The sequence below is a fragment of the Dipodomys ordii genome, unplaced genomic scaffold, assembly GCF_000151885.1.
Source record: "Dipodomys ordii isolate 6190 unplaced genomic scaffold, Dord_2.0 Scaffold180, whole genome shotgun sequence".
Classification (NCBI taxonomy): Eukaryota; Metazoa; Chordata; class Mammalia; order Rodentia; family Heteromyidae; genus Dipodomys; species Dipodomys ordii.
Genome location: NW_012267396.1, coordinates 354,631 through 374,840, shown reverse-complemented (window position 1 = coordinate 374,840; position 20,210 = coordinate 354,631). Strand labels below are relative to the sequence as shown.

The 20,210-nt window shown below is 54.2% G+C and overlaps 1 protein-coding gene across 1 annotated transcript in view; it reads left to right on the top strand.

Moving 5' to 3' along the window:
- The window catches only part of Col5a3 (collagen, type V, alpha 3), a 40,646-nt gene that overhangs the window by 15,445 nt on the left and 4,991 nt on the right, over positions 1–20,210 (top strand). The window contains exons 20-56 of the mRNA XM_013033927.1: positions 1,879–1,932; positions 2,017–2,061; positions 2,188–2,241; positions 3,776–3,820; positions 3,979–4,032; positions 4,592–4,699; positions 5,086–5,139; positions 7,581–7,634; positions 8,079–8,123; positions 8,240–8,293; positions 8,399–8,443; positions 9,625–9,678; positions 9,772–9,825; positions 9,908–9,961; positions 10,095–10,202; positions 10,347–10,436; positions 10,656–10,709; positions 11,482–11,589; positions 11,690–11,797; positions 11,883–11,936; positions 12,443–12,496; positions 13,565–13,672; positions 13,756–13,809; positions 14,726–14,779; positions 14,872–14,925; positions 15,049–15,102; positions 15,392–15,499; positions 16,276–16,329; positions 16,512–16,565; positions 16,780–16,833; positions 16,934–16,987; positions 17,329–17,436; positions 17,548–17,601; positions 18,368–18,421; positions 18,817–18,924; positions 19,481–19,534; positions 19,615–19,650. Of these exons, the coding sequence (XP_012889381.1) occupies positions 1,879–1,932; positions 2,017–2,061; positions 2,188–2,241; positions 3,776–3,820; positions 3,979–4,032; positions 4,592–4,699; positions 5,086–5,139; positions 7,581–7,634; positions 8,079–8,123; positions 8,240–8,293; positions 8,399–8,443; positions 9,625–9,678; positions 9,772–9,825; positions 9,908–9,961; positions 10,095–10,202; positions 10,347–10,436; positions 10,656–10,709; positions 11,482–11,589; positions 11,690–11,797; positions 11,883–11,936; positions 12,443–12,496; positions 13,565–13,672; positions 13,756–13,809; positions 14,726–14,779; positions 14,872–14,925; positions 15,049–15,102; positions 15,392–15,499; positions 16,276–16,329; positions 16,512–16,565; positions 16,780–16,833; positions 16,934–16,987; positions 17,329–17,436; positions 17,548–17,601; positions 18,368–18,421; positions 18,817–18,924; positions 19,481–19,534; positions 19,615–19,650 (2,412 nt within the window). The remainder of the gene's footprint in view (positions 1–1,878; positions 1,933–2,016; positions 2,062–2,187; positions 2,242–3,775; positions 3,821–3,978; positions 4,033–4,591; positions 4,700–5,085; positions 5,140–7,580; positions 7,635–8,078; positions 8,124–8,239; positions 8,294–8,398; positions 8,444–9,624; positions 9,679–9,771; positions 9,826–9,907; positions 9,962–10,094; positions 10,203–10,346; positions 10,437–10,655; positions 10,710–11,481; positions 11,590–11,689; positions 11,798–11,882; positions 11,937–12,442; positions 12,497–13,564; positions 13,673–13,755; positions 13,810–14,725; positions 14,780–14,871; positions 14,926–15,048; positions 15,103–15,391; positions 15,500–16,275; positions 16,330–16,511; positions 16,566–16,779; positions 16,834–16,933; positions 16,988–17,328; positions 17,437–17,547; positions 17,602–18,367; positions 18,422–18,816; positions 18,925–19,480; positions 19,535–19,614; positions 19,651–20,210) is intronic.

Below are 20,210 nucleotides of genomic sequence, written 5' to 3'. Positions count from 1 at the left end.
TGGGGCTTGAACTCTGGGCCTGGGCGCTGTCCCACAGCTCTTCAGCTCAAGGCTAGCGCTCTACCACTTGAGCCACAGCGCCACTTCTGGTTTTCTGGTGGTTTATTGAAGATAAGAGTTTCATGGACTTTCCTGCCGGGCTGGCTTTGAACCGCGATCCTCAGATCTCAGCCTCCTGAGGAGCTGGGATGACAGGCGGGAGCCACCAGCGCCCCCCCCCCGCTACTTTTTAATAAAAGCAGTCCTGGGGCTCGAACTCAGGGCCTCAGTGGTGCTCCTGAGCTCGTTCACGCAAAGCTACCTCTCTGCACTGGAGTCACAGCTCCCCTTCCAGCGTTTTTTGTTGATTCACTGGAGATAAAGAGCCTCACAGGCTCTCCTGGCCCGGGGTTGGCTCTAAACTCGGGTATTTAGCTGTCAGCTTCTTGAGTGGCTAGGATTATTACAGGCATGCGTCCCCATCGCCTGGCTAGACTTTATTTTTCGACATAGGATCTCACTGTGTAGGACAGGTTGGCCTCGAACTTTCCCTCCTCCTGCCTTAGCCTCCCGAGTGCTGGGATTACAGGTATCTGTCACCATGCCCCCTTCCTTTCCATAGACTGACCTTCCTTCCTTCCTTCCTTCCTTCCTTCCTTCTTCCTTCCTTCCTCTTCTTTTTCTTTTCCTTCTTTAAGGCTTCTTTTATCCATTCTGTCACCCCCTTTCTTGCCAGCCCAGTCTTACAGAGTCTCCTTGTTGGGGAAGGGTCAGCGGTGAAGCCGAAGCCCATCTGGCCCAGCTCACACAGGGAGACATTGTCAGGACCCAGAACACGCCTGAGCCTGGCACAGAGGGGCTTCTGAGACTCCTGGGCAGGGAACCCCACTTCCTCTGGACCCCTGCGTCCCTCTGTCTGGCACACAAGCTTCGCTCTGGTGTGTCCGCTCTGGGCTTTGTCTCCTGGCAGCCGCTATTTCCTCCCCAGCCTCTGCTGTGTGGCATTAAAATTAACCATTTCCGCCTCTGTGATCAGAGATTGTTGGCCAGAGTCACTCAGTCAGCCTTGGTGTTTCTTTCTGGAAGCTGATTGGCTGAGCCTGGCCAAGGTATCCGCCTACTGACCTGGGAAGTGCTCCTAGGATGTAAGGGTCACATGCCTGCCTACGCCCCCATGCTTTTGCAGAAGGAAGTGTGTGTGTGTGTATGTGTGTGTGTGTGAGAGAGAGACATTTAAAGAAAGGGGTGTGTCTGGGAAGCCCCCCCCAACTCTAACACTCCACTCACTCTGGAACTGTGGGCCTTGCTATACACTAAAGCTGAGATCTGAGGATCGCAGTTCAAAGCCAGCCCAGGCAGGAAAGTCCATGAGACTCTTAGGTCCAATGAGCCACAGAAAGCCGGAAGTGGTGCTGTGGCTCCAGTGGTAGAGTGCTCGCCTTGAGCTTACACTTAACTTGCATTCTGTGTGTGTGTGTGTGTGTGTGTGTGTGTGCGTCCTGGGGTTTGAACTCAGGGTCTGGGTGCTGTGCTCCTGAGCTTTCTCTCTCCAAGACTGACCCTCTATCACTCGAATCACAATTCCACTTCTGGCTTTTTTGCATAGTTCATTAGCGGTTAAGAGTCTCATGGACTTTTCTGCCAGGCTGGCTTTGAACCACGATCCTCAGATCTCAGCCTCTGGGGTTGCTGGGATTACAGGTGTGAGCACTGGGGCTCAGCTCCCTCTCATTCTTCCTATCAGTTAGCTTTCTGTGGAGGAGGATTTCTGAGGCTCAGAGAGGGCGAGGGGTCTTCCTCAGGCCACACAGCAAGTCTCAGTAGAGCTAGGATGGTGATGAGGTGGTCCTGCCTGTGGTAGAACCCCAGGCCCTCTGAGACCCTTTCTTCTCTTTTCAGGGTCCCCCTGGAAATCCAGGAATTCCAGGTGTCCCCGGAGCTGAGGGTCCCCCGGTGAGACACAGGGGTTGGGGACAAGGCAGTGGGGGAAAGGGGGGCTTTGGCGCTCTCGGATGACGTGGTTGGTTTCTCTTTCAGGGTCACCCAGGCCACGAGGGTCCCACAGGAGAGAAAGGGGCGCAGGTGAGTGAGCAGGACAGGAAGGAGGAGAAGGAAGCGGGGTCAGCAGTTGGCAGCCATTGCAGGGGCCGCGGGGAATGCTGGGATCGTGGAGGGGGTGGACAGGATGGCATCGACCGTGTTTTTCAGGGTTCTCCAGGATCCGCGGGCCCCCCAGGCTATCCAGGACCTCGGGGTGTTAAGGTAGGCGACACATGGGGTTTCAGGAGTGGGGGTGTAGAGGCGTGTGTTGTGAACTAGCTGGGTCGGACCTTGCCTGGTGTTTGTTGAGACGAAGCATTGGCCAGGCCAGGTGTGATATGAGCTGGAGTTCGAGTCCCAGCAATGAAACAACTTGTTTCCAGGGCCTCTCAGGCCGCAAAATCCAGCACCGGCCCAGGGCCCGTGGCTCACGCCTGTCATCCTAGCTACTCAGGAGGCTGAGAGCTGAGGATCGCGGTTCAAAGCCAGCCCGGGCAGGAAAGTTTGGGAGACTCATCTCCAATGAACCACCAAAAAACTGGAAGTGGCGCTGTGGCTCAAGTGATAAAGTGCTCGCATTGAGCTGAAGAGCTGAGGGACAGCGCCCAGGCCCAGAGTTCAGGCCCCACGACTGACCAAAAAGAAAAATAAATCCGTCACTGATCAAGTTCCTTAGATGGAAGTCTTTCTTTCTTTTTTTTCCTTCCTTCCTTCCTTCCTTCCTTCCTTCCTTCCTTCCTTCCTTCCTTCCTTCCTTCCTTCCTTCCTATTTTTCCTTCCCTCCCTCCTTCCCTCTCTCCCTCCCTTCCTTTTCCTTTTTTGCAAGTCCTGGAGCTTGAACTCAGGGCCTGGGCACTGTCCCTGAGCTGCTTCTGCTCAAGGCTAGCACTCTACCACTTAAGCCACAGCACCATGTCCAGTTCTTCTGTGTATGTGGTACTGAGGAATCGAACCCGTGGCTTCATGCATGCTAGGCCCACACTCTACCACGAAGCCACACCCCCAGCCCTTATTCTTAGTTATAATGAATGAATCATGCTTGATTCATTATTTTTGATGATTAAATATCCCTAATCTCCAGGTCTCATTTGCAAATCCAGCCCGCTCACAGGTTGTCTCCAAAAGCAAAGATAGTATAGGTAGGGCGCACTGCCGCCCGTGGCCCCAGCCATCCGCTCGGGGGTCTGGGGCGGGCAGAGAGGCTGCAAAGCGTAGGTTGTAGTTGAATTCTAGTTCCATGGTCCGGGAAGCCAGAGGCCAGGTGTAAACAAGCATTGTTACCTTGTGGATAATGGAATTTTCCCGAGCTGGAAATAGCCCGGAGTCTCTCCAGAGGCTTCCGTTGTACCAGGTGTCCCTCGTCGCGTTGGCTGAGCCGGGCTGTGTGTGGCCAAATGTGATTATCAGCGTGGTGAGAGCTGGAAGTGTCTAGCTCAGAGCCCTGCCTGTCACCAGCCAGAGTCCTTGTCAGGGATGAGGGGACATTTCTGCCCCCAAAGGACTAGGGACAGAGTGACCCTGCACATGAAATTTCCCCTTCCCAGGCTCATGATCCTAAGGGGATGCTGGTGGGGGGGGGAGGGGGAGGGGAGGGGCTGTGCCAACGGGGCCGGATTGGGGGGGGTGTACTTTTGGACTTATTCTGAGCTGTTTAGGGGCAAAAGGGGTGTGTGTGTTGGGGTCAAAGCCTAGAATATTCCTTAACCAGAGAAGGAGACTGCGAGTTTGTTTATGAATTTATTAATTAATTGTTCAGGGTACCTCTGGCAACCGGGGTCTCCAAGGAGAAAAAGGAGAGAGGGTGAGTAAAAGAGGGTTTTGTGGGAGGGGGTGGTGGCTTCAGGACCCCCCACAGGGGGGTCCTGGCTGAGGCTCTGACTTCTGGTCTCTCTCTTTCTCCCTCTTTCCCTCTCTCCCTCCCTTCCTCCCTCCCTCATCCCCCCCATCTCTCTCTCTCAGGGAGATGATGGCTTTCCTGGCTTCAAGGGTGATGGAGGGCTGAAAGGCGATCGGGTAAGCTGAGCTCCAGGCAAGGCTGTCCGGGACTAAGATGGAGCTTGAAGAGACAGAAAGGGTCCGGGAAGGTGGCTCAGCGGTAGTGTTTGCCTGGCATGCACGAAGCCCTGGGTTCGATTCCTCAGCACCACACACACAGAAAAAGCCACAAGTGGTGCTGTGGCTCAAGTGGTAGAGCGCTCGCCTTGAGCAAAAGCAGCTCTGGGACAGTGCCCAGGCCCTGAGTTCAAGTCCCACAACTGGGAAAAAGAAAGAAGATATATGATGTTGTATATGTGTGTGTGTTGTCTGTGTATCTGTCCTGGGGCTTGAACTCAGGGCCTCAGTGTTGTCTCTGAACTGTTTCATTCCAAGCTAGCGCTCTACCACGTGAATCCCAGCTTCATTTCCAGCTTTCGGGTGGTTCACTGGAGATCAGCGCCCCACAGACTTTCCTGCCTGGCCTGGCTTTGAACCGTGATCCTCAGATCTCAGCCTCCTGAGTAGCAGAGATCATAAGCATGAACCACTGGCTCCTGGCTTCAATGTCTCTCTCTCTCTCTCTTTTCTATTCCAGGGGCAACCAGGACCCCCAGGTCCCCGGGGAGAGGATGGGCCTGAGGGACCGAAGGGACCCGAGGGACTGGCGGGTGAGGAGGGCGCCCCAGGCATCGCTGGGGAGAAGGTGAATTAACCTTAGTTCCTTCTGAGCTTGGCCTTTTTTGGGGGTGCTGGGGATGGACCCCAGGATCGCTCCCATGTTGGGAAAGCCTGTCTGTACCCCGCCATCACCCCTTAATAGCTCAGTTGAGCCTCTCAGAACAACGCATGCTCACAGAGTGACCCCTCTCGCCGCCACCTGTGATAACCACCTTTATTATAATTTCATAAATCAGGAAATTGAGATTTTTTTTTGGCCATAATTACAGTGACCTCTCCAGGACCTTAGCTGTCAGCAGGACTTGAACTCACTCTCTCGGCCTCATCTCTAGCTGCTTCGTATTTCCTGAACTTTCCCCTCCGACCTCCGGCTGGCAGTGTCTGACTTTCTGTCTCATCTTTTCTTGGCAGGGCAAACTTGGGGTGCCTGGCCTCCCTGGTTACCCCGGACGTCCAGGACCCAAGGTAAGAAGCCAGGGAAGTGGAGGTGGGCGGACTCAGGAAAGGGACTATGGCTGGGAGGCCAGGCATTGGTTTGTGAGTGGAGCTGTCCAAGTACTGGTGGCTCACACCTGTCATCCCAGCTACTCAGGAGGCTGAGATCTAAGGATGGTGGTTCAAAGCCAGCCCGAGCAGGGAAGTCTGTGAAACTCTTATCTCCAATTATGCACCAGAAAACTGGATGTAGAGCTGTGGCTCCAGCGACAGAGCACTAGCCTTGAGTGAAAAAACAACAACAAAAAACTCAGGGACTTGTGCCCAGGCCCTGAGTTCAAGCTCCACCATGAAACCAAACCCGGCACAGTGATTTGATGTGACTCGGGTGGCTCCATCTACTGAGTCAGTGAGGGGAGATGTATCTGTTTTCTGTCGCTGTAACCAAATGCCCGAGGTTGGGTCCTTTATAAAGTAGAAAGGTTTGTTTAACTCAGTGTTTGGAGGCTGAAATTCAAGATCAGGTTGCCCCACGGATTTGGCCTTTGGCAAGGGTCCCCCTGGTCACACGCTCAACAAGGTGGATGGCATCTTTGGGGAGCACAGTTGCAGCCACCCTGAAGGTGTGATGCCAAGACCTAGAGCTTGTTAGTAGTGAGTTGCTCTGCTGTGCAGCCATGCCCCGTGGCTCAGGCCACGCCCCTGACACCAGGTCCTGTGATTGAGCCCGCCCACTCACACTCTGGCCCCTCCCCCTAGTGACCAGGCCCCACCCCCAGCACTCTAGGCAAACCCGAAACACTGGAGCACTCTTCTGACATTGGGTTTTAGGATTGGACCACGCCCCCAGCAAAAGCCACACCCCCAGCACCGGACCACGCCCCTAAACCCCAGCCACTCTTAGCACAGTACCACCCCTCCCCCCCAAAGCCCAACCATGTTCCCAGTACCAGCCATGCCCACAACTGGGCATGCCCACCCTCTACAGACCACGCCCATTCATAAACCGGCCACGCCCTAACTCTGAGCCACACCCCTAGAATAGGCCTACATCCCTAGTCCTCAGTCCTCAGCCCTGCTTTTTTCTTTTGTGCCAATCCTGGGGCTTAGAGTCTGGGTGCTGTATCTGAGCTTTTTTTTTGCTCAAGGTTAGCACTTTACCATTTGAGCCACAGATCCACTTCCAGATTTTTGGTGGTTCGTTGGAGATAGAGTCTCACTGACTTTCCTGCCCAAGCTGGCTTTGAACCAGGATCCTCAGATCTCAGCCTCCTTTTACAGGTGTGTGCCACCTGTGCCTGGCTCAGTCCTGCTTTTTTTTTTTTGGTCCGGTTGTGGGGCCTGAACTCTGGGCCTGGGTGCTGTCCCTCAGCTCTTCAGCTCAAGGCTAGCACTCTACCACTTGAGCCACAGCGCCACTTCCAGCTTTTTTCTTTTTGCTTATGTGGTGCTGAGGAATCGAACCCAGGGCCTCAGGCATGCAAGGCAAGCGCTCTACCACTGAGCCACCTTCCCAGCCCCTCAGTCCTGCCTTTGTAGAGCAACCCTTTTACAGAACTGCATTAATCCCTTTCCATGGGTCCCAAGGACCTAAAGACCTCTCCTTAGGCTCCACCTCTTAAAGAGCCCCTACCCCAATACTATCACACCCTGCACCAAATCTCCACTGCCTATTTGTCATGGAAGACTCCACCCCAATCAGGTCAGAGGAGAACCCTAAGAAACACAGATCGAACCTGTCTTGACTCAGTGACACCATAAGGGAGAATACTTACACAGTGCTTCCTCTCCTATAAAAAAATGACAGTTGTTTGCCCGTGTTTTTGTGGGTGAGACTTCTCCAATGTCACATCATAGTCATTTCTCATCTGTGTTTATATGAAGTTGTTCGGGAACTTAAAGATTTTGGGAAAGGAATTGGGGTGCAGAATTCTTTCAGAGTACCATGATTTGTGTTCTACATGTAATTTCATCCCCCTCCTTAGCCCCAGCCAAACTTTCTTCCTAGTGATTTTGCTTGAGTTCCCTTAACCATCTTGCTTTTGCAATTTATATTTCTAAAGCTCTGAGAATTTTTTTTGCATGTGAAATCACAGTATTCCCGGCAGCAAATATACAAGACAGAAATAGGATTGGGATTACATTCAGAGCACCGTAGCAAAGTCGACACCTGCCCTTCTGCAAGCAGATGTTCATGGGAATTTGACAGACGCTCCCTGAACAGAGGCTGGCCAGAATCTATTGACTATGGGGCAGGGCATCAGAAGCTCAGCCTGTGCAAAAGTCCTGAGGCAGAAATGTGAGACGTATGTGTGTTGGGGGACACAGAGGAGGGCAATGTGGCTGAAGTGGCCAGAGAAGTGGACAGGGGAAGGGGAGGAGGAGAGATGGCTACTCTGGAACAAGGAAGCCACTGGAATAGCCCTAGAGGAATAGAGCACCTAACTCTCACTTCTTCTATCTCTTCTCAGGGATCGATTGGATTTCCTGGCCCCCTAGGACCATTAGGAGAGAAAGGAAAGAGGGTGAGCTGCACAGTTGGGGGAGGGAAGGGTTTGGGGAGGGGAACAGCATACTTCTGCACACAGTCGAGGGGGGCTCTGGGTGTGTGCAGCCGGGGTGGTAGGTTTAGAAGTTGCTGTGCCGACATCGGTGCTCTGTTTGCTGCCCTTCTTGTTCCGATGGGGTCGCATGCTTTGGTCTGGGGCCATCCACAGACCACAGTCCTTCAGCTCCGTGAAGTTCTGCAGCGCTAGGATTACGGGCGTGCATCTCAATGCCCAGCCTGAGTGTCTGTGGTCTTTTCTTTGTTTGCATGGTTGTGAGCATAAATGGTGTGTGTGTGCGGGCGCGTGTGTAAGCTTGTGAGTAGTGTGTGGCAGACATCTTTGGGGGAGCTGCATTCGCATGTCTGTCATGCTTGGCACCCTACCTCTGCTTTCCCCTCAATGAATGAATTTGCTTTTCAGGGTAAAGCAGGACAGCCAGGCCTGGAAGGAGAGCGGGGGCCTCCAGTAAGACACTTGGTTGAGTCTTGGGAAGGGAGGAGGGTGGAGGGGGCGTGGTGGGCTGAGGAAGGGGCTGGGTCATGGCATCTGGGAGGGAGGTCACCTGCTTTGTTTCCGTGCAGGGTTCCAGAGGAGAGAGGGGACAGCCGGGGGCCACGGGGCAACCAGGCCCCAAGGTAGGAGTGTGTGGGTAACCAAGACCCCCCCAGTCCCTCAGCACCCCCATCCTCCCATTCCAGTTCTACTGCTCTGTGGCTTGAGTCTCTTTTGCTTTCTTCTAGGGTGATGTGGGTCAGGATGGGTCCACTGGCGTTCCTGGAGAAAAGGTGAGAGAGAAAGAGAGAGAGGCAGAGAGAGACAGAGAGAGAGGCAGAGACAAAGAGAGAGAGAGAGAGAGAGAGAGAGACAGAAGCCCAGGGGGCTGGGAAGGTGGCTCAGTGGTAGAGTGCTTGCCTCCCATGCATGAGGCCCTGGGTTCGATTCCTCAACACCATAGAAGCAGAAAAAGTTGGAAGTGGTGCTGAGATCTGAGGATCTCAGTTCAAAACCAGCCCAAGCAGAGAAGTCCGTGAAACTCTAATCATCAATAAACCACTCAGAAAAAGCTGGAAGTGGCGCTGTGGCTCAAGTGGTAGAGTGCTAGCCTTGAGCTGAAGAGCTGAGGGACAGCGCCCAGGCCCAGAGTTCAGGCCCCATGTCTGACCAAAAAAAAGTGGAAGAGCTGGGCACTTGTGGGTCATGCTTGTAATACCTAGCTACTTGGGAGGCTGAGATCTAAGGATCTTGGTTCAAAAACAGCCCAAGCAGAGAAGTCCGTGAAACTCCAATCGTCAATAAACCACTCAGAAAAAGCTGAAAGTGGCCTGTGGATCAAGTGGTAGAGCGCTAGCCTTGAGCAAAAGAAGCCCATGAACATAACCAGGCCTTGAGTTTGAGCCCCAGGACCGGCACATACACACATGAAAAGGAAGACTGACTGAAGTCTTTTTTTTCTCTTGTTCTTTTTCCCTCCCTCCTTCCCTCCCTCTCTTCTTCCCTCCCCTCCCCCTTCCTTCCTTCCTTCTTTCCTTCCTTCCTTCTTTCCTTTTTCTTTTATGCCAGACCTGGGTCTTGAACTCAGGGCCTGGGTACTGTCCCTGAGCTTCCTTTGCTCAAGGCTAGTGCTCTATCACTTGAGCCACAGAGCCACTTCTAGTGTGTGTGTGTGTGTGTGTGTGTGTGTGTGTCTGTAATTGAGATGAGAGTCTTATGGACTTTCTGTCCAGGCTGGCTTTGAACTTCCATCCTCAGATCTCAGCCTCCTGAGTAGCTAGGATGACAGGCGTGAGCCACCAGGGCCTGGCTCTGACTGAGTGCTTGATCCTCCTTCCTCAGCTTCCTGAGTGCTGGGATTACAGGTGTACACTACCACTCCTGGCTGTGTGCTAGTTTGGGATGTGGGGCTCAGGGACAGTGCAGGCAGGAGGAAAATAATAATAATAATAATAATTTCTGATTTCATTTCAAGGGCCTCCCTGGTCTACAAGGCCCCCCAGGATTCCCTGGGCCAAAGGGGCCCCCTGTGAGTGAGCTCACCCTGATTGGTGGGGTCCAGTGGGAGGGGACCTGGAAAGGGAAGCCTTGTACCTACACCCCGACTCTTCTACTTTACCAGGGTCCTCAAGGGAAAGATGGGGTATCAGGGCACCCCGGGCCGAGAGGAGAGTTGGTGAGTGATCCTTTAACCCCTGACTTTACAGAGTCCGTGTTTTCCTCTCCCATGCTCACCCCACCTTCCCTTTTCTCCCCAGGGCTTCCAAGGTCAGACAGGCCCGCCCGGACCCGCCGGTGTTCTGGGCCCACAGGTAAAAGTGGATCCCATGGGTGCCTGTTCCCCCCCATTTTGTACCAGTTGGGGGAACATGGCTGGGAAGGGGATCTCTGATGCAACCCCCATAAACCACCCCCTTAATCACAACGTGTCCTTTTCCTACCTAGGGAAAGATAGGGGACGCGGGGCCTCTGGGTGAGAGGGGCCCCCCAGGGCCCCCGGGACCTCCTGGGGAGCAGGGGCTCCCAGGCCTGGAGGGCAGAGAGGGCGCCAAGGTGAGTGGATGACCCCCACGGGAGACGTTGGGTGACTGTCCCGAAAGTCTCCTTGAGGGAGGTGGAATCTGCCTGTGACTCTAAGGTTGGGGGTAGACACCCCATCTCTGTAGGCTGACCTGTCTCCCTTCTGCACTTCTGCAGGGTGAACTGGGACCCCTCGGGCCTCTCGGGAAGGAGGGGCCACCTGGGCCCACAGGCTTTCCTGGTCCCCAAGGAGCCCCTGGGGATCCCGTGAGTATCATTGGGGTTCCCTCCCTCCACCCCATGCCCGTCCCCACATGTGACTTTGGGGGGTTGGGAAGCAGAGAAGAAGCTCAGGTGGGGAGCTGTGATGGAGGTTCCCTGGGGTCACTGTGGATAAAGCAGTAAGGCTGGGGGGTGCACCGCAGGGAAGACAGGACATGGGGCTCCCTTGGGGGGCTCATAACTGTGGCCTGTTCTTTCCTTCAGGGACCCACTGGTTTGAAGGGTGACAAGGGGCCCCCCGGTCCCATCGGGGCCAATGTAAGTCGAGCCCACATCTATCTGCTGGGAGGAGAGTGGGGTATCATAGAAGCCAGGTCTTGCCAGAGTCATCTTTGGGGTCAGCCAGACCAGAGACACCCAGTTTTGTGCCATTCGTAGGATAGTGTGTCACTCAGAAATCTGAGTGGGGTCAGATTCTGAGTGGGGTCATCTTTGAGGTCAACCAGGCCAGAGACACCCAATTTTGTGCCATTGGTAGGGTAGTGTGTCAAATTGCTATAGCCAGAGTGGCACGGTGGCTCCCGCCTGTCATCCTAGCTACTCAGGAGGCTGAGATCTGAGGATCAAGGTTCAAAGCCAGCTGGGGCAGGAAGGTCTATGAGACTCTTATTTCCAATGAACCACCAGAAAACCAGAAGTGGAGCTGTGGCTCAAGAGGAAGAGAGCTCACTTTGAGCCACCAGTGCCTGGCTGGGTCTCTTGATTAAAAATCAACACAAGCCGGGCGCCAGTGGTTCTCAGCTGTCATCCTAGCCACTCAGGAGGCTGAGATCTGAAGATCACAGTTCGAAGCCAGCTGGGCCGAGGAAAGTCCGTGAGACTCTTATCTCTAATGAACTAGTCAGAAAAACATAGTCGTGGCACTGTGGCTTAAGTGGTAGAGCCTTGAGCAAAAGAAGCTCAGGGATGGTGCCCAGGCCCTGAGTTCAAGCCCCAGGACAGAGGAAGAAGAAGGAGGAGGAGGAGGAGGAAACTGACACAAACCAAAGCCATTACAAGTGTGTCATTTCTGTCTCCACCCCGTTTTCAGGGCTCCCCCGGTGAGCGGGGTCCTGTGGGCCCATCTGGAGGCATTGGGCTTCCTGGCCAAAGTGGAGGTGAAGGCCCGATGGGTCCGGTAGGAGAGAAGGGGTCCCCGGTAAGTGTGCTGCCCATCCCATCCCTCAGCACCTTAGGGTCCTGGCTCGCGCAAATGCCTTTCGGCCCTAACACCCCCTTTTTAATTGCTCCCCCATCAGGGAGAACGTGGATCCCCTGGCCCCACTGGCAAAGATGGGGTGCCAGGACCCCTGGGGCTCCAGGGACCCCCTGGAGCTGCCGGGCCTTCTGGAGAGGAAGGGGACAAGGTGAGGGGCTGGCAGACAAGGGGGGCCTGGAGGGAGGGGATGGGGTGGGAGGGGCTCCATCCTTCCTTCCTTCTTTCTTCCCCAGGGAGAAGTGGGGGCCCCTGGCCACAAAGGGAGCAAAGGAGACAAGGGCGATGCGGTGAGTTATGCGGAGGGGGGGACCCCAGTAATAAATGTCCAGATGGGCTGGGGATGTTTGTCTTGCTGAGGGGGAAGCATGGGGGAGGCTGGTGCTCTACCACTTGAGCCACAGCACCACTTTCGGCTTTTGGGAGGATAATTGGAGATAAGAGTCTCACAGACTTTTCAGCCTGGGCTGGCTTCGATCTGTGATCCTCAGCTCTCAGCCTCCTGAGTAGCTGGGATTACAGGGGTGCACCACCACACCTGGTAGCTAAGGGAATCTTTTTTTAGGGGGGGGAGACTGAGTGCTGTCCCTCAGTTCTTCAGCTCTACCACTAGAACCACTGCACCACTTCCAGTTTTCTAGTGGTTCATTGGAGATAAGAGTCTCATGGGCTTTCCTTCCCGGGCTGGCTTTGAACCAGGATCCTCAGATCTCTGCCTCCTGAGTAGCTCGGATGACAGGCGTGAGCCACCGGTGCCCTGCACTAAGGAAATTTTCTATTCTGTCCTTTCCCCTAGGGCCCACCTGGACCAATAGGAATTCGGGGTCCTGTGGGACACCCAGGCCCCCCGGTGAGTCTCCTTGCTTTGGATCCTCAGTGGGGAGAGAGAACATTTCTCCCCATGACTGAATCAATCCCCACTTTGGTCTCTTTTCCATGGTGCCTTCTTACCATCTCTCCCCAATTTCCTCAAACCTTCTCTTCACATCTGCCACTGAATCAAACCCTGGCCTAGTCCCCAACCCAAACCTTATCTTGAACTTTGGCTTAGAGTCTAGCCTTGCCTTCATTTTCTTTCTTTCTTTTCTTTTTTGTTGGTCATGGGGTTTGAACTCTGGGCCTGGGCACTGTCCCTCAGCTCTTCAGCTCAAGGTGAGAGTGCTCTACCACTTGAGCCACAGCGCCACTTCTGTTTTTCTAGTGGTTTCTGGGAGATAAGAGTCTCACGGACTTTCCTGCCCAGGCTGGCTTTGAACTGGGATCCTCAGATCTCAGTCTCCTGAGTAGCTAGGATGACAGGCGTGAGCCACTGGCGCCCGGCCTTGCCTTCATTTTCTAATGCTATGGTGAGGTCCATGCAAGCCTGCCAGCTCAGGTCTCTGTTCGACTTTTTTTCTTTTTGTCAGTCATAGGCTTGAACTCAGGGCTTAGGGCCTGTCCCTGAGCTTTTTTGCTCAGGGCTAGTGCTCTTTGGGTCACAACTCCACTTCTGGTTTTCTGGTGGTTCATTGGAGAGAAGAGTCTCACGGACTTTTCCTGCTCAGGCTGGCTTTGAACCGAGATCCTTACAAATCTCAGCCTTCTGAGTGGCTGGAATTACAGGCATGAGCTACAAGTGCCTGGCCCAACACATGAACCTTTGAGAGTCACATTTAAGCCATAGCAGACCCAAACCTTAAGCCTGATCTTAATCCTTTCTAACCTCATACAAACCCTTCTCATAGCCATAACCTGAACCCCCAAACTGTCTCTATCAATCCCCATCTCATCTCTCCTCTGAACCCCCAATCACATTCCTTAACCCTAACTTTTACCAGAACCCCAACTCCTAACCAAACAAAATCCCAACCCTTCACCTCAATCCTTACCTTTGATCATTGTTTGATTGGACCCTCAACTCCTCTCTGCCCTTGTCCAGGGGGCTGACGGGGCTCAGGGACGCCAGGGACCCCCAGGCCTCTTTGGACAGAAGGGAAATGAAGGAGTCAGGGGCTTTGTGGGTGTGATCGGCCCTCAAGGCTTGCAGGTGAGTGTCTGAGTTTTGGGGGGTAGGTGGCCATTGTGATTTCCCCATACCCTGGACCCCATATTTGCTTCTTTGTTCCACAGGGACTTCCAGGCCCTCCTGGAGAGAAAGGGGAGGTCGGAGATGTAGGATCCATGGTACGGATTCCCGGGAAAGGAGCGGGAGGGGGGCGGGGAAGCGACCTTTCCATCCATTCCGGGGTTCATTTATAAGGGGTCTTTTAGTTTTGTTTTGTTTTTGGCCAGTCCTAGAGCTTGAACTCAGGGCCTGGGCACAGTGTGTGAGCTTCTTTTGCTCAAGGCTAGCACTCAACCACTTGAGCCACAGCGCCATTTCATGCTTTTTCCTTGTATGTGGTGCTGAGGAATGGAACCCAGGGCTTCATGCATGCTAGGCAAGCGCTCTACCACTGAGCTACCTTCCCAGCATCTTTTTTTTTTTGTGTGTGTGCTGATACTGGGGCTTGAATTTAGGGCCTGGGTGCACTCCCTGAGCTTTTTCTTTTTGTGGGTCGTGGGGCTTGAACTCTGGGCCTGGGCACTGTCCCTCAGCTCTTCGGTTCAAGGCCAGTGCTCTACCACTTGAGACAGTGCCACTTCTAGTTTTGTTTTTGTTGTTGTTGGTTCATTGGAGGTAAGAGTCTTGTGGACTTGGGCTGGGCGCCGGTGGCTCATGCTGTAATCCTAGCTACTCAGGAGGCTGAGATATGAGGATCACGGTTCAAAGCCAGCCCAGGCAGGAAAGCCCGTGAGACTCTTATCTCCAATGAACCGCCAGAAAACCAGAAATGGTGCTGTGACTCAAGTGGTAGAGCACTTGCCTTGAGCTGAAGAGCTGAGAGACAGCGCCCAGGCCCGCTTAGAACTGGATCCTCAGATCTCAGCCTCCTGAATGGCTGGAATGACAGGTGTGAGCTCCTTGTGTCCTGCTATTTCTGGTTATCTAGCTGAAAGTCCCTAGATTGCCCAGAGGGCCCCCCACCCCGTGGACAGCACATACAGGTTGTACACTGCAGTTCTGGGGAGTCATGGGTAACACTGTATCTTCTCACAGGGTCCCAATGGGGCTCCTGGCCCTCGGGGTCCTCATGGCCCCAGTGGATCTGAGGTAAGCAGTCTGGAGGGGGGCAGGATGGCTCAAAGGGGAGGGAAGGGACTGCAGGCTTCCCCCCTCTTACCTGGCCTTCTTGCGTATCCCAGGGCCCACCCGGGCTCCCAGGAGGACTTGGCCAGCCAGGCTCTGTGGGGGAGAAGGTGAGAGAAAGGCAGAGGGAGGGAAAATGGGGGTCAAACCTGCCAATATTGGGGTGTCTGTACCGACGAGCCTTTTCCTCCTCTGCCTTGTCTCTCTTCCTGATCTCTCTTTGCCCTCCACAGGGTGAGCCGGGCGAGGCTGGAGACCCAGGCCTCCCTGGATCTCCAGGCATTCCAGTGAGTATTCAATATGGAAACCCCTAATGCCCTGGCATGTTGGGTGACTCGGTGGTATAGGGCTGTGCAGGCTGAGCACTGTGCGAGGGCATGGCTGGGGGCATCTGGACCAGCTGGGCCCCACACTTCAGTCCCAGCTGTGTCCCTGACCTCTGACCCTGTGTTGCCTTAAGCAACTCTGACCCCCGATCCCAGAAAAGCCCTAGCCCAGCCTGATACCAGCTTATTCCTGTAGAAGCCAGGTCACTCTGACCTCTGGTCTCTGACCTCTGACCTCTGTCTCTGCAAGGGACCCAAAGGTGAAGTTGGCGAGAAGGGGGACTCAGGCCCATCGGGGGCTGCTGGAGCCCCGGGCAAGAAAGGGCCACCTGGAGAAGATGGCTCTAAAGGAAGCATGGTGAGTCTGGGGGCGCAGTAAAGATCGGGGTACACTTCCAGCTAGCAGTCCTTGCTCAGATTTAGTGATCCTGTGAACAACTTAGGACAGGGCTGAGCGAGTAGATGGTGAAAGAGTAAAGCTGGGAAGGAAAGAATGAATAAAGGGGTCGATGGATGAGTCAAAGAACAAAGGAGCGGATGAATGAGGCAGGGAATGAATGGGCGAACGAAGCAATGAATAAGTGGAAGACTGAAGCAATGAATGGATGAATGGGCCAATGAATGAATAAGCAGGTGAATGAAGCAATGAACGAATGCGTGAGTGACATGAGCCACGGTTGCTATGGGGTAAAGGCAATTTCAAACGGCATCATTCTCATCTTGTTGGAAGGTCAAGGTCAAGGCTGGTCCCTGCTGGACGATGTGCAGGTTGAGGTCTGCTTGTCTCTTGGTAGAGCTTGGGGTGCAGGGCCGGGCGCTGGTGGCTCACACCTGTCATCCTAGCTACTCAGGAGGCTGAGATCTGAGGATCACGGTTCAAAGCCAGCGCCAGCAGGAAAGGCCGTGAGACTTTTATCTCCAATAAACCACCAGAAAACAGGAAGTGGTGCTGTGGCTCAAGTGGTAGAGCGCTTGCCTTGAGCTGAAGAGCTGAGGGACAACGCCCAGTCCTTAAGTTCAAGCCCTTACAACCAACTAAATTAATTAATTAATTATCATTAATACTAAGAATAGAATAAATCAATGACCTTTTGCTAACCCAGTGATGTGATTTATGAATCCTTTGTCTTTCAGGGCCCCACGGGGCTCCCCGGAGATCTGGGGCCCCCAGGAGATCCTGGAGTTCCGGTGAGGGTGGCCCCTCCCCTACTACCCAGTGTGCCCCCTAATTCTGTCCCCACCCCACCCACGCCATGTCTCCCTCCCCAGACCTGAGCAAGGTGTGGAGCAGATAGCCCTCACTTTCCCCAATTCTCACGGGGTACACCTTCCCCCCCAATGCTAACTCTTCTTTCTCAAAATCCTGTTAGGGTGCTGATGGCCCCCCTGGGGAGAAGGGAGACGTTGGAGATGTCGGGGGACCGGTGAGTGGGGGAGTGGGGAGTGGGGTTGATGGTGGATACATGAGACCCGGAAGGATGGGCTGGCAGTACCCTGCATTTCCCTCCTCGGGGGGGAACCCCTGAAAGTGTGTAGCTTCTGGGGGGGGGAGGCAAGCAGGGTGATGGTGCCAGGGTGGTGTCTGGGGTACCATGGCTTTGGTGCAGTCCCCCTCAGCTCTCTGCCCTTTCTTCCCAGGGCCCACCAGGAGCTTCTGGGGAACCTGGTGCTCGGGGTTCCCCGGGCAAAAGGGTGAGTGGTACCCACAATCCTGGTGGAGGGGGCGTTCCCTGTCCCCAGAGATGTGCCCTTCAGCCCACAGCCTCACACTCAGCCCCTTCTCCCTCCTCAGGGGCCTCCCGGCCGCATGGGTCCAGAAGGAAGAGAAGGGGAGAGAGGTGCCAAGGTGAGACCCCCCCCCCAATACCCTGGGGAGGTCCTTGCGCTGGGGCAGCATCATGACTTTGTTTTGAGTCAGTCGTGGGGCTTGAACTCAGGGCCTGGGCGCTGTCCCTGAGCTCTTTTGCTCAAGGCTAACACTCTCCTACTTTGAGCCTCAGCGCCACTTCTGGTTTTCGGGTGGTTCATTAGAGATAAGCATCTCCTTGACTTTCCTGTCTGGGCTGGCCCTGAACAGCGATCCTCAGCTCTCAGCCTCCTGTGCAGCTAGGATGACAGGCGTGAGCCACCGGTCACCATTGGTTCCCGGTGACTCTCTTTCCCCTCCTTTGTCTCTGTTCATTTCAGGGAGACCCTGGCTCTGACGGACCCCCAGGACGGACAGGCCCAGTGGGGGCTCGTGGGCCCCCTGGACGTGTTGGGCCTGAGGGTCTTCCAGGAATTCCTGGGCCTGTGGTGAGTGGGGGGGGTGTTGGGAATGTGGGGACGGAGGGAGGTCACAGCTGGGTAGAGCTGACTCGGTGGTGCTAGCTGGGAAGCGCCTACCCTGGTTTTGTTTGGTCCTAGGGTGAACCAGGCCTCCTGGGATCCCCGGGGCTGATGGGCCCTCCAGGTCCTCTGGTAAGAGACTTCTTTGTTCGTGAGGGTCCCACTTTCTGCCTGGGCTCCTGCCTGGACAGCGATCCACCTACTTTTACGTTTCCTGTCATTGCTTAGATGACAGGCGTGTCCCACCTGGCCCAGATTCCTTCAGTGGTGATGGACTCTTGGCAGACTTTTCTATCTAGGTTGGCCTGAAATCATGATCCTCCCAATCTCAGGCTCCCACATAGCTAGAATTATAGGCATGAGCCACTGTGTCCAGTGTCTACACTGACCGCCCACAGCCACTCTCCATCTTTGCATTGCTTTTCTGTTGTGCTTGGGGATGGAACTGAGACCTAGTGTGTGCTAGACAACTGAGCTACATTCCTAACTATGGGGCCACGCCCCCTGCCACAGAGCCACGCCCCACCGCGGAACAACACCCGTACCACCAAGCCACGCCCCTTTAACAAACCACGCCCACTGTGAAGCCACACCCACGGCCTGTTTTTTGTTTTGAGTCAGGGTCTGGGCTGGCCTTGAGCTCCAGATCATTCTGCCTCAGCTTCCCTAGCACTGAGATTACAGGTGTGAACTACTCTACCCAGCATCTTAATGTTCTATCCCTCTTAATGGTCTACAACTGACTACACACGCTGACTATACTCATTGGCCATCTTCCAACCAACCCTCATTATTCCTCCTCGTCCCTCCCATCTCTTGACTGTCCCCTGGTTTTTCCCATCTGAAATGAGGGTAGCTTCACACTGAGAACCCCAAACTGACTCTTGCCTGTTCACAGGGACCTCCTGGCCTCCCAGGGCTGAAGGGAGACTTGGGCCCCAAAGGGGAAAAGGTAAGACCTCCACCTCTCTCTTACCTGGCCAGGGGGCTGAGAGAGTGGGGTGCCCTCTGCTCTCAAACTCCTTACTCCCAAGCGTCAAAGAGAAAAATATGTCTGCATTAGCCGGGCACCGGTGGCTCACCCTGTCATCCTAGCTACTCAGGAGGCTGAGATCTGAGGATCACAGTTCAAAGCCAGCCCAGGCAGGAAAGTCCAGGAGACTCTTATCTCCAATGAACCACCAGAAAACCGGAAGTGGCACTGTGGCTCAAGTGGTAGAGTGTTAGCTTTCAGCTGAAGAGCTGAAGGACTGCGCCCAGGCCCAGAGTTCAAGCCCTACAACCAACCAAATAGATCTATGTTCTTCATGTTCCCTACCCTCCCTTCCATGCCTCTTTTCCCTCTAGGGCCATATTGGATTGATTGGCTTAATTGGTCCTCCTGGGGAGGCTGGTGAGAAGGGGGACCGTGGATTGCCTGGCGTGCAGGGCCCTCCAGGCCCCCAGGGAGACCCCGTGAGTGGGGAGGGGGGGCGGGGACTATGGGTCTGTGCCACCTGGGAAAGCTGGGTCTGGGATGAGGGGAGTTGTGTGTGTGAGGGGAAATAAATTACACCTGTCCCAGAACTTAAAAGTTGGCATTTGGAAGCCAAGGCGCTGGTGCCTCTCGCCCGTAATCCAAGCTACTCAGGAGACTGAGATCTGAGGATCATGGTTCAAAGCCAGCTCGGGCGGGAAAAGTCCATGAGACTCTTATTTCCAATTAAACAGCAAAAGAGTTAGAAGTGGAGCTGTGGCTCAAACGGTAGAGGGCTAGCCTTGAGCCAAATAAAAGCCTGGGAATGGTGGCCAGGCCCTGAGTTCAAGCCCCAATTCTGAAGTGCACACACTCACACACACACACACACACACACACACACAAGGTAGAGTTTGGGGAGGTGTCTGTAGGGGAACTGGAAGCTTGTTTAAGGTTTGGGGTCTGCTTTTGAGGGAACTGAAGATGCATGAGGAGGAATGTAGCTGGGGAATGGGGTGCATCCTCCTAATAGTGCCCCTGATGTCTCTTCTCCAGGGTTCCCCCGGACCCATTGGCTCTTTGGGCCATCCTGGGGCCCCAGGTGTGGCAGTAAGTATGGAGATTTGTGGGGTGGGATCATGGTGGTGAACCAGGACAAGAGCTCAGCATTCTCTGTCTCTACCCTACAGGGCCCTCTGGGACAGAAAGGCTCCAAGGGTTCCCCGGTGAGTAGCTGTGCCCTTGGCTTTGCCATTTCCCGCCGCCCCCCGCCCATTTCACCAGATTCATCTTTGCCCTCTGCATTCTTTCAATTACTCATTCAAGCTTCCATACATTCACCAGTATTTATTCACTGGAGGTGTGGCCAGGGGAGGGCGTGGCATAGGTGTGGGTGTGGCTCGTCATTTAGGGGCGTGGCCCAACTTCTTGGTCTCCTGCTGTGGGCCCACCAGGATAGAGTACCTGCCTAGCAATGGCGAGGCCCATGAGTTCAAACCCAATTCTGCCAAAACAAAATTAACGCCGAAGAAAAAGAAATGGCACCGTCTCAAACTGGCTTTCCCACAGACAAATATTTATTCAACGCGTGACATGGTATTTTATTGAATCTAAGCTGTCATAAATTGTCTGATGGATGTACCATTATTTTATAAACTAAGAAAGAAAACAGCTCTGCCAAGTGAATAATAACTTGCCAAACACAGGAAGATGGTGATTTGGGACATCTGACATGTTGGCAAGAAATTGCACATCGTGTGTGTGTGTGTGTGTGTGTGTGTGTGTG